The following is a 13,421-nucleotide window of genomic DNA, read 5'->3' on the forward strand; positions in this document are numbered from 1 at the left end:
AATTTTATTATTACAGTCAAAACTAAGTGCTAAACCCACAAGGGTCATCAAATCTCAGCAAAGTAAATCTCAGTAATATTTTGTTTCACTTATCTGGAAAAGTTACTGACCCCCAATGGAAATAAGTCACTTTGTCTGACTTTTTGAGTTATCCTAAGTAATTTACACTATTTGTACCTGTACCTAAAAAAAAAACTTACTTGTAGGTTACATTAGGTAAGGTTTGTCAGGAAACAGAACAAGTATTTCCTGACGAGGGTCTTAGTCATATGATGACCCGCCACTGGAGCTTTTGGTCATCTGACCGAGGCCTTCCACTGGCTTACCGTTCCACCCCCTTTGAAAGACATGGTTATATACCGGAACTTATTCGTATTGTACTCTAGTGTGAATTTGTAAATGGTCCAAGTCGGACCGAAACGTCGTCGCAAACTCCTCTGTCCTATGTACAGTGTATTGTGTGGTTGTTTAGGGTTGGGTTGACTGTGGCACACTCCATGATTATCTACGTAACTGCAGACTTTAACTCAGTTATATAAAGTATGAGATGACCTGCAAGGTTGTTAGTGGTTAATGGTGGTGCACTTACCGCCCAGTTCCACGGAGATGGAGTCTGTGAGGAGCACGGAAGGCATGTCTGGCAGCAGCCCCAGCAATGTTTTGGTGGCTGGGAGAAACAGCTGACCCAGCCACCCATGATGCTCCAGCAACAATCAGCTGAGCATCATCACCATGGTAACCACCCTGGTTACCATGGTAACCATCCTCGTTGTCATGGCAACGAGACGCTCGATACAATATGGCTTCACCTGCCATCAGTGTGGTGAGAGGTGGCAGGTGAGGGTGTCATGCCGCTCCTTCCTTACTCATGGCTCGCTCCGGGGAATATATCTTGTGAATATCTTTTTACAGATGAAACCAGCGGATCTCTCGCCTCGTAATGACGACCTCTCAAGCCATGATAGTTCTCTGGAGGTTGAGGTAAGTTGCTTTTCATGCATGTTTGGGCCCATAGTGAGATAGAAATATAGTTTGACGGATATGTTGTCACTCATCTCATACATATGTTTATTATTTTGAAAGATTATTAAAGTGCAACTACCATTGACCCATTCACTACCGTTACTGACCCACCCACCACTACCACTGACCCACCCACCACTACCACTGACCCACCCACTACTACTACTGACCCACCCACTACTACTACTGACCCACCCACTACTACTACTGACCCACCCACTACTACTACTGACCCACCCACTACTACTACTGACCCACCCACCACTACCACTGACCCACCCACTACTACTACTGACCCACCCACTACTACTACTGACCCACCCACTACTACCACTGACCCACCCACTACTACTACTGACCCACCCACTACTACCACTGACCCACCCACCACTACCACTGACCCACCCACTACAACTACTGACCCACCCACTACTACCACAGACCCACCCACCACTACCACTGACCCAACCACTACTACTGACCCACCCACTACTACTACTGACCCACCCACTACTACCACTGACCCACCCACTACTACTACTGACCCACCCACTACTACCACTGACCCACCCACTACTGACCCACCCCCTACTACTACTGACCCACCCACTACTACTACTGACCCACCCACTACCATTGACCCACCCACAACCACCACTGACCCATTCACTACCGTTACTGACCCGCCCACTACTACCACTGACCCACCCACTACCATTGACCCACCCACAACCACCATCACTGACCCATTCACTACCGTTACTGACCCACCCACTATTACTACTGACCCACCCACTACCATTGACCCACCCACTACTACTACTGACCCACCCACTACTACTATTGACCCACCCACTACCATTGACCCACCCCCAACCACCACAGACCCATTCACTACCGACCCACCCACTAATTACTGACCCACCCACTAATACTACCCGCCCACTACTACACCCGCACTGACCCACCCACTACTACATTGACCCACTAATACCACCCACTACTACTACTGACCACCATCACTGACCCATTCACTACCGTTACTACTGACCCACCCCACTATTACTACTGACCCACCCACTGACCCACCCACTACCATTGACCCACCCACTACTACTACTGACCCACCCACTACTACTGACCCACCCACTACTACTGACCCACCCACTACTACTATTGACCCACCCACTACCATTGACCCACCCACTACTACCACTGACCCACCCACTACTACCACTGACCCACCCACTACTACCACTGACCCACCCACTAATACTACTGACCCACCCACTAATACTACTGACCCACCCACTAATACTACTGACCCACCCGCTACTACTACTGACCCACCCACTACTACTACTGACCCACCCACTAATACTACTGACCCACCCACTACTACTACTGACCCACCCACTACTACTGACCCACCCACTAATACTGACCCACCCACTACCACTGACCCACCCACAATCACCACCACTGACTCATTCACTACCGTTACTGACCCACCCACCACTACTACTGACCCACCGACAACCACCATCACTGACCCATTCACTACCGTTACTGACCCACCCACCACTACTACTACTGACCCACAACCACCACCACTGACCCATTCACTACCGTTACTGACCCACCCACAACCACCACCACTGACCCATTCACTACCGTTACTGACCCACCCACCACTACTACTACTGACCGACCCACTACCACTCACTGACCCACCCACAATCACCACCACTGACCCACCCACAACCACCACCACTGACCCACCCACAACCACCACCACTGACCCACCCACTAACCACTGGCCCACCCACTACCACTAATACTGACCCATCCATTACCAACACTATTATCCCACTAATACTAACCCACCTACTACCACTAGTGAACCATCCACTACAATCCCACCCATACCACTAATACTGACCTACCCAATACTGTCCTGCCCACTACCGCTAATACTGACCCGCTCACTACCAACACTACTGACCCACCCATACCACCACTAATTACCCACCTACTACTACCACCCCTTACCTACCGCTTACCCACCCACTACCACTACTGACCCACCCATTACCACTGACCCACCAACTACCACCACCACTTTCCCACCCACTACCACCACCCCTTACCCACCCACTACCACCACCGACCCACACACTAGATTTTTTCTATCTATATCTATGTATTTATCCACCTATTTATCTATCCAGAGTATATTAACTGTGTTAGGAAATTGGCAAAATCGAATCTTGAAAACGTAACTCACTGGGTAAATCTGGTCTTAAAAATTCATCAGTCTTTAGACTCAGACGGTTGAAAAGAAACATAATTATTTCCCGTAAAACTACTAAATAATTTTAATAATAAAATTGTATAATTTGAACCTACGTGCTTCAACAGCATTGGCAACCTTCTTCTAAGAAGGCCACGCCATGTAAGTTTGCAGCTGGTTACCTGGAGGTTATTCCGGGGATCAACGCCCCCGCGGCCCGGTCCATGACCAGGCCTCCCGGTGGATCAGGGCCTGATCAACCAGGCTGTTACTGCTGGCCGCACGCAGTCCAACGTACGAGCCACAGCCCGGCTGATCCGGCACTGGGTTGAGGTATCTGTCCAGCTCTCTTGAAGGTAGCCAGGGGTTTATTGGTAATTCCCCTAATGCTTGATGGGAGGCTGTTGAACAGTCTTGGGCCCCGGACACTTATGGTGTTTTCTCTTACTGTACCAATGGCGCCCCTAGACTTTGCGACACGGAAACCAAATCGAGGAAGTCTACGTGAAATCGACCAGAGAACAAATGCTAAGAGTTGCGCGAATTTTTCCCAGTATTAATATTGAAAAAAAATGAAGCTAGTTGAATGAATTCTTAAGTTATAAATGAAAACCTTGAAAGAAGCAAACTAAGGCAGCTACTTTCAAAGTTTATTCTCTATAAAGATTACAATGTTGAATTTACAGAATTTGGTTGTTGTGTGGTTTACATGTAGTTAAATAATGATTACAGTGTACCACTAGAACGCCTAGCATGGCTAGGCATTTCGGGCAGACTTAGTTTAATTCTTTGTTTTAAAATATTACAAATTATGAGGTAAGTTGGTATTATGGCTAAGTGACTAAATACTAGTTTGTGAGTTTAGCAATGTGAATGCTTTTGTTTTGGCACAGTACATAGTTTCAGTATTGGAGTATCATAGGATTCATTATTTTAAGATTGAGATTAATATTTCTGTTTATGGTCAAATGGGTGAGTGAGTGTAAGTGTGAACCACCAGGTGGTATTCGTGTAGTTAGTTGATGGGGTTTATCAGGGAGATAAGATGTTTTCTAATGGTAGTTTTGAAGGTGATGAATGTGTCTGCAGTTCTAGAGTTCTCAGGTAGGGTGTTCCAGATTTTAGGGCCTTTGACATACATTGAATTTTTGTAAAGGTTTAGTCGGACACGGGGAATGTCGTAGAGATGTTTGTGTCTGGTGTTATGCCTGTGGGTTCTGTCACAACTATCAAGAAAGCGTTTTAGGTCAAGGTTGATATTGGAGTTTAAGGTCCTGTAGATGTAGATTGCACAGTAGTAATTGCGGATGTACTGAACAGGGAGTAAGTTTAGATCTATGAAGAGGGGGGGGTGTTGCCAGGGATGGGATTTAGTGATTATTCTTACTGCAGCTTTTTGTTGGGTTATTATTGGCTTTAGGTGTGTTGCTGCAGTTGATCCCCAAGCACAAATAGCATAGGTGAGGTATGGATAAATAAGTGAGTGGTATAGTGTGAGAAGGGCATTTTGCGGCACGTAGTATCGTATCTTGGAGAGGATCCCAACTGTTTTGGATACTTTTTTGGTTATGTGTTGGATATGGGTGCTGAAATTCAGGTTGTTGTCAAGGTATAGGCCTAGGAATTTGCCCTCATTATGTCTGGTAATTAGAGTGTTGTCGATCTTAATGTTAATTTGTGCATCTCCTGCTCTGCTACCAAACATAATATAGTAGGTTTTGTCAGTGTTAAGCGTAAGTTTATTGGCTGTCATCCAAGTCGATATTTTGATCAGCTCCTCGTTAACAATGGTGTTGAGGGTGGCAAGATTAGGGTGAGAGATGACATAAGTCGTGTCGTCAGCAAAGAGAATGGGTTTCAGGTGTTGGGATACGTTTGGAAGATCATTGATGTATATGAGGAAGAGCAGGGGACCAAGGACACTTCCCTGCGGAACTCCAGTGTCAAGTGGCCGTGTTGTTGATGCTGTGTCTTTAATGGTAACATACTGATACCTATTAGTAAGGTAAGATTTGAAATAAGCAAGCGCATGGCCTCTTATACCGTAATGGTCAAGTTTGTGGAGTAGGATGTCGTGGTCTACTGTGTCAAAAGCTTTTCTTAGGTCAATAAAAATTCCTAGTGGATATTCCTTATTTTCTAATGCTGTGTAAAGCAGATCACGTATTTTGTCCTCAGTAGACAATGAAAGTATGTCAGTTATCCAAGTGTGATCCGTCATTGTTTACGGACGTGCTGGACGTCGATTATTCCTACCCTAAGCTTTGTATGGCTTCGTCTGGGTTTCCTTGTTTGTGTGTCTCTGAAGAAGTCATCAGTGTTGCCACATGGAACCCATTAATTCACGATCCAGTAGACACACTTCCTTCAGCATATTTACTGATTTGCTTTAAATTATCCACGTATTTCAATAATACTAAACTAGTGATTTACATAGGAAAATCTACAGTATAAAGAGCAATGGAAACCTAGAGAGTTGGTATTGGAACCCTCGCAGATGAGGATACTCTGAGCACACTGCTGCTGGTGTAGCCATCCATCACTCACCTCTCGCCTCACTCGCAGGAGGAAGGCAGCAGCTGCAACAGCGACCCTGGCACAGGCAAGGCACGACGGGGCTACTGCAGCCGCTGTGACAACTGTTTCCCCGACGCAGCCCTCCACCGCCACCCACAGGTGTGTCTCAATTAACAACGCCCTCGCAGGTGTCTTAATAAGGCCTACACGGGTTTCTTAATAAGGAATACACAGATTTCGTAAGTCTATACAGGTTTTTTTAATAACGCTCGCAGTTTTAATTAAGGTTTAGACAGGTGTGCGTCTTGATTTTCTTAAGTGTACTGTGTGCATATTTGTACTAGCCTAGATCCCGTCCCTGGTAGGTAACCATGTGTCTCGCCTTTATCCTGCCCATGGATTCTGCTGTCTTTACAGGAGTGATTGACTAGTGCTCTGTTACTAACCCATTAGGGTCTCTGTGATTACTGCACTTATGAAGCACTGCATGGAGTTAAACTCCACCACCTAACTACCCATTAATACTTTTTATCCTTTAAAAGTGCCTACTTGTACACTGAAGTGCTTCCGTATTATCTTGTAGCTTATTTGGACATTGACGCTCATCTTTTATGACCTCTCCTTGAGCTCCTACCAAAGTCGATGAGTCTGGCTTCGTTCACCCTTTCATTACCTTTTAGTATTTTGTACGTTATAATTATGTCTTCTCTGGATCTTCGCTCCTCTTGTCGTGATATATAGCTCCTTTAATTTTTCGTAGTGGTTATGCCTCTCTTTCTCCCCCTCCCTCTCTCTCTCTCTCTCTCTCTCTCTCTCTCTCTCTCTCTCTCTCTCTCTCTCTCTCTCTCTCTCTCTCTCTCTCTCTCTCTCTCTCTCTCTCTCTATACACAGGTGAGTACAAATGGGAAGAGCATCTGTCTGGCTCTTAGCAGACGGAGGATGAAGCCTCCACCATGCCTTGCGCTGAATGACCCTTATGGGCTTAGCACTTTACATGAATTAAACAAAAACAAACCTCTCTCTCTCTCTCTCTGCAACTCCGAACCTCTATATCCATTATACAGTTGTGTGTATGGCTGAACGCTGGCTGTGCGATACACATACAAATGGGGCCAGGTGTGAATCGACCCCCTGCAACCACATATAGGTGAGTACACACACACACACGTAATTAACACACACACACAACAGTCAAAGTGTCTTAGCGACAAGTGTCTTTGTATTAATATTGGTAGAATTACCGACAATATGTTAAGTAAAAGGACACAAACGCAACTAATGTGACATTTTATTGAGGCAACGTTTCGCTCCCCATGAGCGAAACGGCTTAACAAAGCTCCTGGAGAGCGAAACGTTGCCACAATTAAATATCACATTAGTTGCGTTTGCGTCCTTTTACTTAACAAGTGCCTTGGAAAAGTGGTAACTAAAACACACGCACAGCCATACCCGGGCCTCTGTTTCCTTGTTAAAGCTCATAGGCTCGAACTTAGAGCATTTCACAAATATACATTTTTTTTTTCAAAGTGGTAGACCAATGAAATAAATTACAAAAGGATAAAATAAATGCTTCAGCAATTTGAATTTAAAAAAAAAAATATGAACAAATTATATATCTAAGCCGGAACACCTCGATTCCTCCTGTGGAGGAACTGACCTCCGGTGAGGAGCGACGGGGGTTTAACCCCCATTCACTTTCCACAGTTCAAGGGGGGGGGAGTCAGCAACGTATACCATACCATATGTCCATGAATGAGACACCCCTTCTTTGTCACCTACACTAGTAACTAGAAGATTTTCCACAGCTCCTGTAGTTGTAAATGGGTGTTTCTCTTTCTCTCTCTCTCTCTCTCACTATCTTGCTCTCTCTCATTATCTTGCTCTTTATTTCAACTAGAAGATTTTCCATAGCTCCTGTAGTTGTAAATGGGTGTTTCTCTCACTCACTGTCTTGCTCTCTCTCATTGTCTTGCTCTCTCTCATTGTCTTGCTCTCTATCACACACACACACACAGTCTTGCTCTTCATCAATACCCACACATGTTCAATGAAGCACTATTCAGTGTTAATTTGTTTACGTTATTGTTGTTGTCTGTCTTCATGTTGGCTTTATGTCTCTAAAATATTGATTACTCCAGTAAACTTTTAGTCTACATTGGCTACACTGGAAGCTTGTCTATGTACTATAGTAAAAGATATTCAGGGTAGGCTACTGTAAAAGAAATTCTATGTAAGCTACAGTGAAATATTCTGTTGGCTAGTGAAAAATATTTTATGTTGGCTACAGTGAAAGAAAGGATACGTAGGCTACAGTGAAGATAAGATAAGATTTCGTTCGGTTTTTTAACCCCGGAGGGTTAGCCACCCAGGATAACCCAAGAAAGTGCGTTATCGAGAACTGTCTAACTTATTTCCATTGTGGTCCTCAGTCTTGTCCCCCAGGATGCGACCCACACCAGTCGGCTAACACCCAGGTACCTATTTGCTGCTAGGTGAACAGTACAACAGGTGTAAGGAAACGCGTCGAAATGTTTCCACCCGCCGGGAATCGAACCCGGGCCCTCCGTGTGTGAAGTGGGAGCTTTAGCCACCAGGCCCCGTAGGCTACAATGATAGATGGTTCACGTAGGCTACAATGAAAGATGGTTCACGTAGGCTACAGTGAAAGATGGTTAACGTAGGCTACAGTGAAAGATGGTTCACGTAGGCTACAATGAAAGATGGTTCACGTAGGCTACAGTGAAAGATGGTTCACGTAGGCTACAGTGAAAGATGGTTCACGTAGGCTACAGTGAAAGATGGTTCACGTAGGCTACAGTGAAAGATGGTTCACGTAGGTTACAGTGAAAGATGGTTCACGTAGGTTACAGTGAAAGATGGTTCACGTAGGCTACAGTGAAAGATGGTTCACGTAGGCTACAGTGAAAGATGGTTCACGTAGGCTACAGTGAAAGATGGTTCACGTAGGTTACAGTGAAAGATGGTTCACGTAGGTTACAGTGAAAGATGGTTCACGTAGGCTACAGTGAAAGATGGTTCACGTAGGCTACAGTGAAAGCTAAACCTCTTGATGTATATAACTTGTGTAGTTCCAGTGATGGCCACACTTGGCATATGTACTATTTGTGTGTTCAATATACTGTGGCCCATTATTCAGGATTCTAGGTCATGTTCTGGTTGTTAATGTAAACTGTATCACTCTTTTCATATTTGAATTCTGGCTGAGTTTTATAATTTGTGTGTGTGTGGATATATATATATATATATATATATATATATATATATATATATATATATATATATATATATATATATATATATATATATATATATATATATATATATATATATATATATATATATTGACGAATATGACGCACACCTGAGGTCAACCCTTAAGAAGGCACTGAACCTGTCACTAGAGGATCAGCAATGGGATCAGGCAACCCTCCCAGTACGACTGGGAGGTATAGGGGTGCGCAAAGCAACGCATGTTGCTTTACCTGCTTTTCTGTCTTCGTGTTTGGCTTCCAGTGCATTAGTCAAGAAGATTGTTCCCGAACGCTTGAGAGACATGGTAGGAGCTCAAGACCCCAGGTTTACTGAAGCAGCGATTCGGTGGGACACCCTTACAGATTCCTCCAGTAGACCAGCTCCTCCCAAAGAACACAAACAGTCCCACTGGGACAAACCGATCATGGAAAAAATCGCCAACACAATGCTCTCCAACGCCTCAGGAAAGGACAAAGCTCGTCTCCTGGCAGTGAAGGCACCACACTCAGGAGATTTCCTGTTTGCTGTTCCCAATTCCTCCTTGGGCACTCGACTAGACCCACAGGCCATTCGGATTGGTGTTGTTCTTCGCCTAGCCGCCCCCATCCTCACCGAACATAGGTGTATTTGCGGCAGGGCGACAGCTGATCAATTCGGACTTCATGGTCTCGTGTGTCACACAGCAGAAGGGAAGTATGCCAGGCATGAGGAGGTCAATGACATCATAAAGAGAAGCCTCGCCACAGCCCGTTGCCCAGCTCAACGGGAACCCCAAGTGCAGAGGTCTGACGGAAGTCTAAAGCGTCCTGATGGAGCCACTATGCTACCGTGGAAGGATGGAAAGCAGATTGCCTGGGACTACACATGTGCCGCCACATTGGCAGACACCTACTTGCCATACTCCGTAGTGGAAGGGGGTGGAGCTGCCAGCCACAGGGAGACTCAGAAGATCCGCAAATATGAAGACCTTCCCCCTTGCTATAACTTCATTCCAATAGGGTCGGAGACCCTTGGAGCATGGGGCAAGTGTGCTCTAAAGTTCCTCAAAGAGCTAGGTGAAAAGCTCATCATAGAAACCAAGGACCACAGGGCGACCAGCTTCCTCTTTCAGAGACTCAGTGTTGCGATCCAGAGAGGAAATGCCTGCAGCATTCTGGGCACGCGGCCCACCGCCGGGGAGCTGGACGAAGTATTCGAGATGTAGCTCTCAGTTACCTATGTTGTTTTACTTTGTATCATATTTTTGTGAATGTTTTGTCAATGTATTTTGTCTTTAAATAAAATATATATATATAAATATATATATATATATATATATATATATATATATATATATATATATATATATATATATATATATATATACATATATATATATATATAATATAGGGGGTGGTAGGAGAAAATTCTCAAACAGCTTCAGGGAGAATCTTGAGTTTTCCCTGAAGCAAGTTTATTCTTTTCCCTGAGGATGAGGGTCCCTATAACAGTTCTAGAGGTGGTACCTCCCTATATATATATATATATATATATATATATATATATATATATATATATATATATATATATATATATATATATATATATATATATATATATATATATATATATATAATTGTAATATTTACTCTAACTCAGTTGTCGGTAATGAGTGTTTTCTCATTTTCCACTTATTGCATATTTTCTGTTTTCAACTGCCGTTAAACTGTGATTTAAGATGAAGTGAGAACCAACAAAGATCATCACAGTGGTACTAAGGCAGCATCCAAATTGGGACCCAGTTCTTTGATAAAGCTTTTTCGTGGAAAACGTAACTGAAAATACAGGCTTAGGTGGTTTGGAAATTTCTGTGCGTACTGCCTCCTAACTTGCAGCTAATTTAGCTAAAACTGTTGACACAGACATCCCGGGATACTAACTCGGGCACGCCAGTGCCTTGTGCAAGAAAAATCCACGTAACTACGATGTTGTGTAATTCCTAACTGTAAAACGGCGAAGTCATCTTGAAATGACGGAGTAATATGCGTTCTTACTCTTAGTACTTCAGGTGGAGAACTTCGGTGTTTCTCCGTCCACCTCGATAACCCGCGAACGTTCAACTCAGTTCTACCAGAAAGATTGGTCAAGTATGCTATCAGGAACTTGTGTCTAGTCCTCAGGGCTCGTCAGGATATAGTAGTACACCACTGTACTAGGGGAAGCTCCGTTAATCTCGTGGTTCCCCAATCCAAGCGAGTTTATGCTGGTGTTCTGCGTCACTTCTTATCTCTGTGACCTTTGAGTTACCTAGCGTCTCTTAACTGACTTCATTCGAATTTGAAAACACTGGCTATCTAATACTACTATAATAGACCTATTCCTACCTATTTAGGTCCTAAAACTGTATTAATAATTCCTACGGTTATTTTCTACTTTGTGTAACCTCGTAAATCTTCCTAGAAGGATAAATATTATGTACAAATGTTATGTAAATGGGTATATTAAGGGCTATTCATGCTTGAGCACTATAAACGTTTCTTGGAATATTTTTGTCTCACGGTCTTTCATAGTTTTTTACCCATTTCACACTGGTCACCATATGGCAGCCTCGAATGGTACGTGTATCCATCTGTATGTCTGTAGGTTTGAGCTCTGGATTTTGGGTCCCTCGTTTAGGCTTCATTTGACTGGTTTGCCTTGCTCTCTGCCCTTTTGGACTGTCTTAATCAGTTTTGAATACCATATAATGTAAAAAAAATATTGTATACTCGTCGCTTTTCATTAGTTCGAAGTTTCTTGAGCTTATATTATATGAAATTTAAATACAGATTAATAATAATAAAATATAATACTATTACTAATACAATATAGAAAACAGTGATAGAGAAATGAGGGTTAGGTTACACTAAGAAGTTTGACTTCTATTGTAGATCACATAACATTCTGGTGTTGCAGAAAGATTACGACTCGATGATGGTGGAGAGACAACCCAGTAATACCAGTGCCAGTAGCAACGCCAAGTACGTCAGTAACAATAGTGATCACGCTGACGACACCGACGAAGGTCCTTGCGGCGGCTGCGACAGCGAGACGGAGAGCGATAGGGTACCCAAGTGTGCATCGCGGAGTTCTAACGCTGACGGCATGGAGACCCCTCATGATGTGGACCTGACGGAGGCCATCAAGATCCCTGAGGTAAACGGCAAGAGGTCGATCGTGGAGGTGCTCTCGCAGGTGGTGAAGCTGGAGCGCTCGTCTTCTTCGTCTGCGTCAGAGCTTACCAGAACTCCTGAAGCCCCAGATATCGTGACGTCGACGACGAAGGGTCGTGCAAGGAAGGCTCCGCCGCCGAAAAGGATGACGAGCGGGGCTCAGAGGGGCGCTGATGTGGCTACTCTGGCTATACTATGCCAGCACTACGCTCAGCTCGTCCAGGCACTCAAGGTACTCTGGTGACACCGGTTTTAATTCTCTGCGTCATTGTAATGTGACGGATATTATGTGTATATGTGGGAAGGGCGAGGTAAAGTCTGATCCCTCCCAAATACTATGTATTCCTTGCTCATTCATTATTCCATGTGAGTGTCCCTATATTAATTGTAAAGTTTTGCGTATTCCCTTATTAACATATCAGTTGAGAAGGCTTGACCTGACACCTTTCCACTTAATATCCTCCATACATCTCTCTGACCCTACCTCCTCTCTATTACATTGACCCCTCAAGGAAAGGTTCCGTGATGTTGGTGAGGGGCTCTTGATTTAGGGAATTGGATCTGTGCTCCAGTTCCCCAAATTAAGCCTGAATGCCTTCCACATCCCCCCCTAGGCGTTGTATAATCCTCCGGGTTTAGAGCTTCCCCTTTGATTATAATAATAATATTACATTGACATATTTTATTACCTGGTGTACAAAAAGCAATCCTATGATGAAATATGACAGGGAAACATGGCTAACTATTGTAATCACTATGTAACTGACATGTAGAAGGGCAGCAGCACCTAGCTGATGTACCCAGTTTTATTTAATAAAACAAGTCTGCCACTATACACTACTAAGCGTTTAGCATAGTTAGCTTTTCTTACCACAATATCTTTCACAAACAGTAGGATAGCCGGGCACTTCGGGTGTATTCAGTTTTGATTAATACAAAAATACCTCGTTCCCTCATACATTACATCTCTTCATCATTTCCCTTATTCTTCCCTTTCCTCCCTGTCTCATTCTGGGGTCTCCCCACAGTACATTATTCAGAACAAGTTTCAAGGCACCTTTGATGATTCATCTTGTGTGATTCACAGCATGGATGCGGTAATTTCACCCCCTCGCATTTATAAT

At 44.0% G+C, this 13,421-nt stretch overlaps 2 protein-coding genes across 7 annotated transcripts in view; one reads left to right on the forward strand and one right to left on the reverse strand.

The window, feature by feature from the left end:
• LOC128702161 (metaxin-2) overlaps positions 1 to 13,421 on the reverse strand; it is a 38,680-nt gene that overhangs the window by 22,326 nt on the left and 2,933 nt on the right. Inside the window, exon 1 of one of the 2 annotated variants that reach the window (XM_053796236.2) lies at positions 590 to 747. The exons of the other annotated variant lie outside the window; for it this stretch is intronic. Within the exon in view, the coding sequence (XP_053652211.1) occupies positions 590 to 635 (46 nt within the window). The 5' untranslated portion in view covers positions 636 to 747. Of the gene's footprint in view, positions 1 to 589; positions 748 to 13,421 lie in introns of those variants that run through there. 2 annotated transcript variants of the gene reach the window in all.
• LOC128702160 (uncharacterized) overlaps positions 1 to 13,421 on the forward strand; it is a 31,223-nt gene that overhangs the window by 10,644 nt on the left and 7,158 nt on the right. For 2 of the 5 annotated variants that reach the window (XM_053796231.1, XM_053796232.1), the window contains exons 1-3: positions 739 to 981; positions 5,882 to 5,992; positions 12,041 to 12,529. In XM_053796231.1, the coding sequence (XP_053652206.1) occupies positions 754 to 981; positions 5,882 to 5,992; positions 12,041 to 12,529 (828 nt within the window). In that variant the 5' untranslated portion in view covers positions 739 to 753. Of the gene's footprint in view, positions 1 to 738; positions 982 to 5,881; positions 5,993 to 12,040; positions 12,530 to 13,421 lie in introns of those variants that run through there. The other 3 variants (XM_053796233.2, XM_053796235.2, XM_053796234.1) reach the window with 3 other exon arrangements.

The sequence above is a fragment of the Cherax quadricarinatus genome, chromosome 83 (assembly GCF_038502225.1).
Source record: "Cherax quadricarinatus isolate ZL_2023a chromosome 83, ASM3850222v1, whole genome shotgun sequence".
NCBI lineage: Eukaryota > Metazoa > Arthropoda > Malacostraca > Decapoda > Parastacidae > Cherax > Cherax quadricarinatus.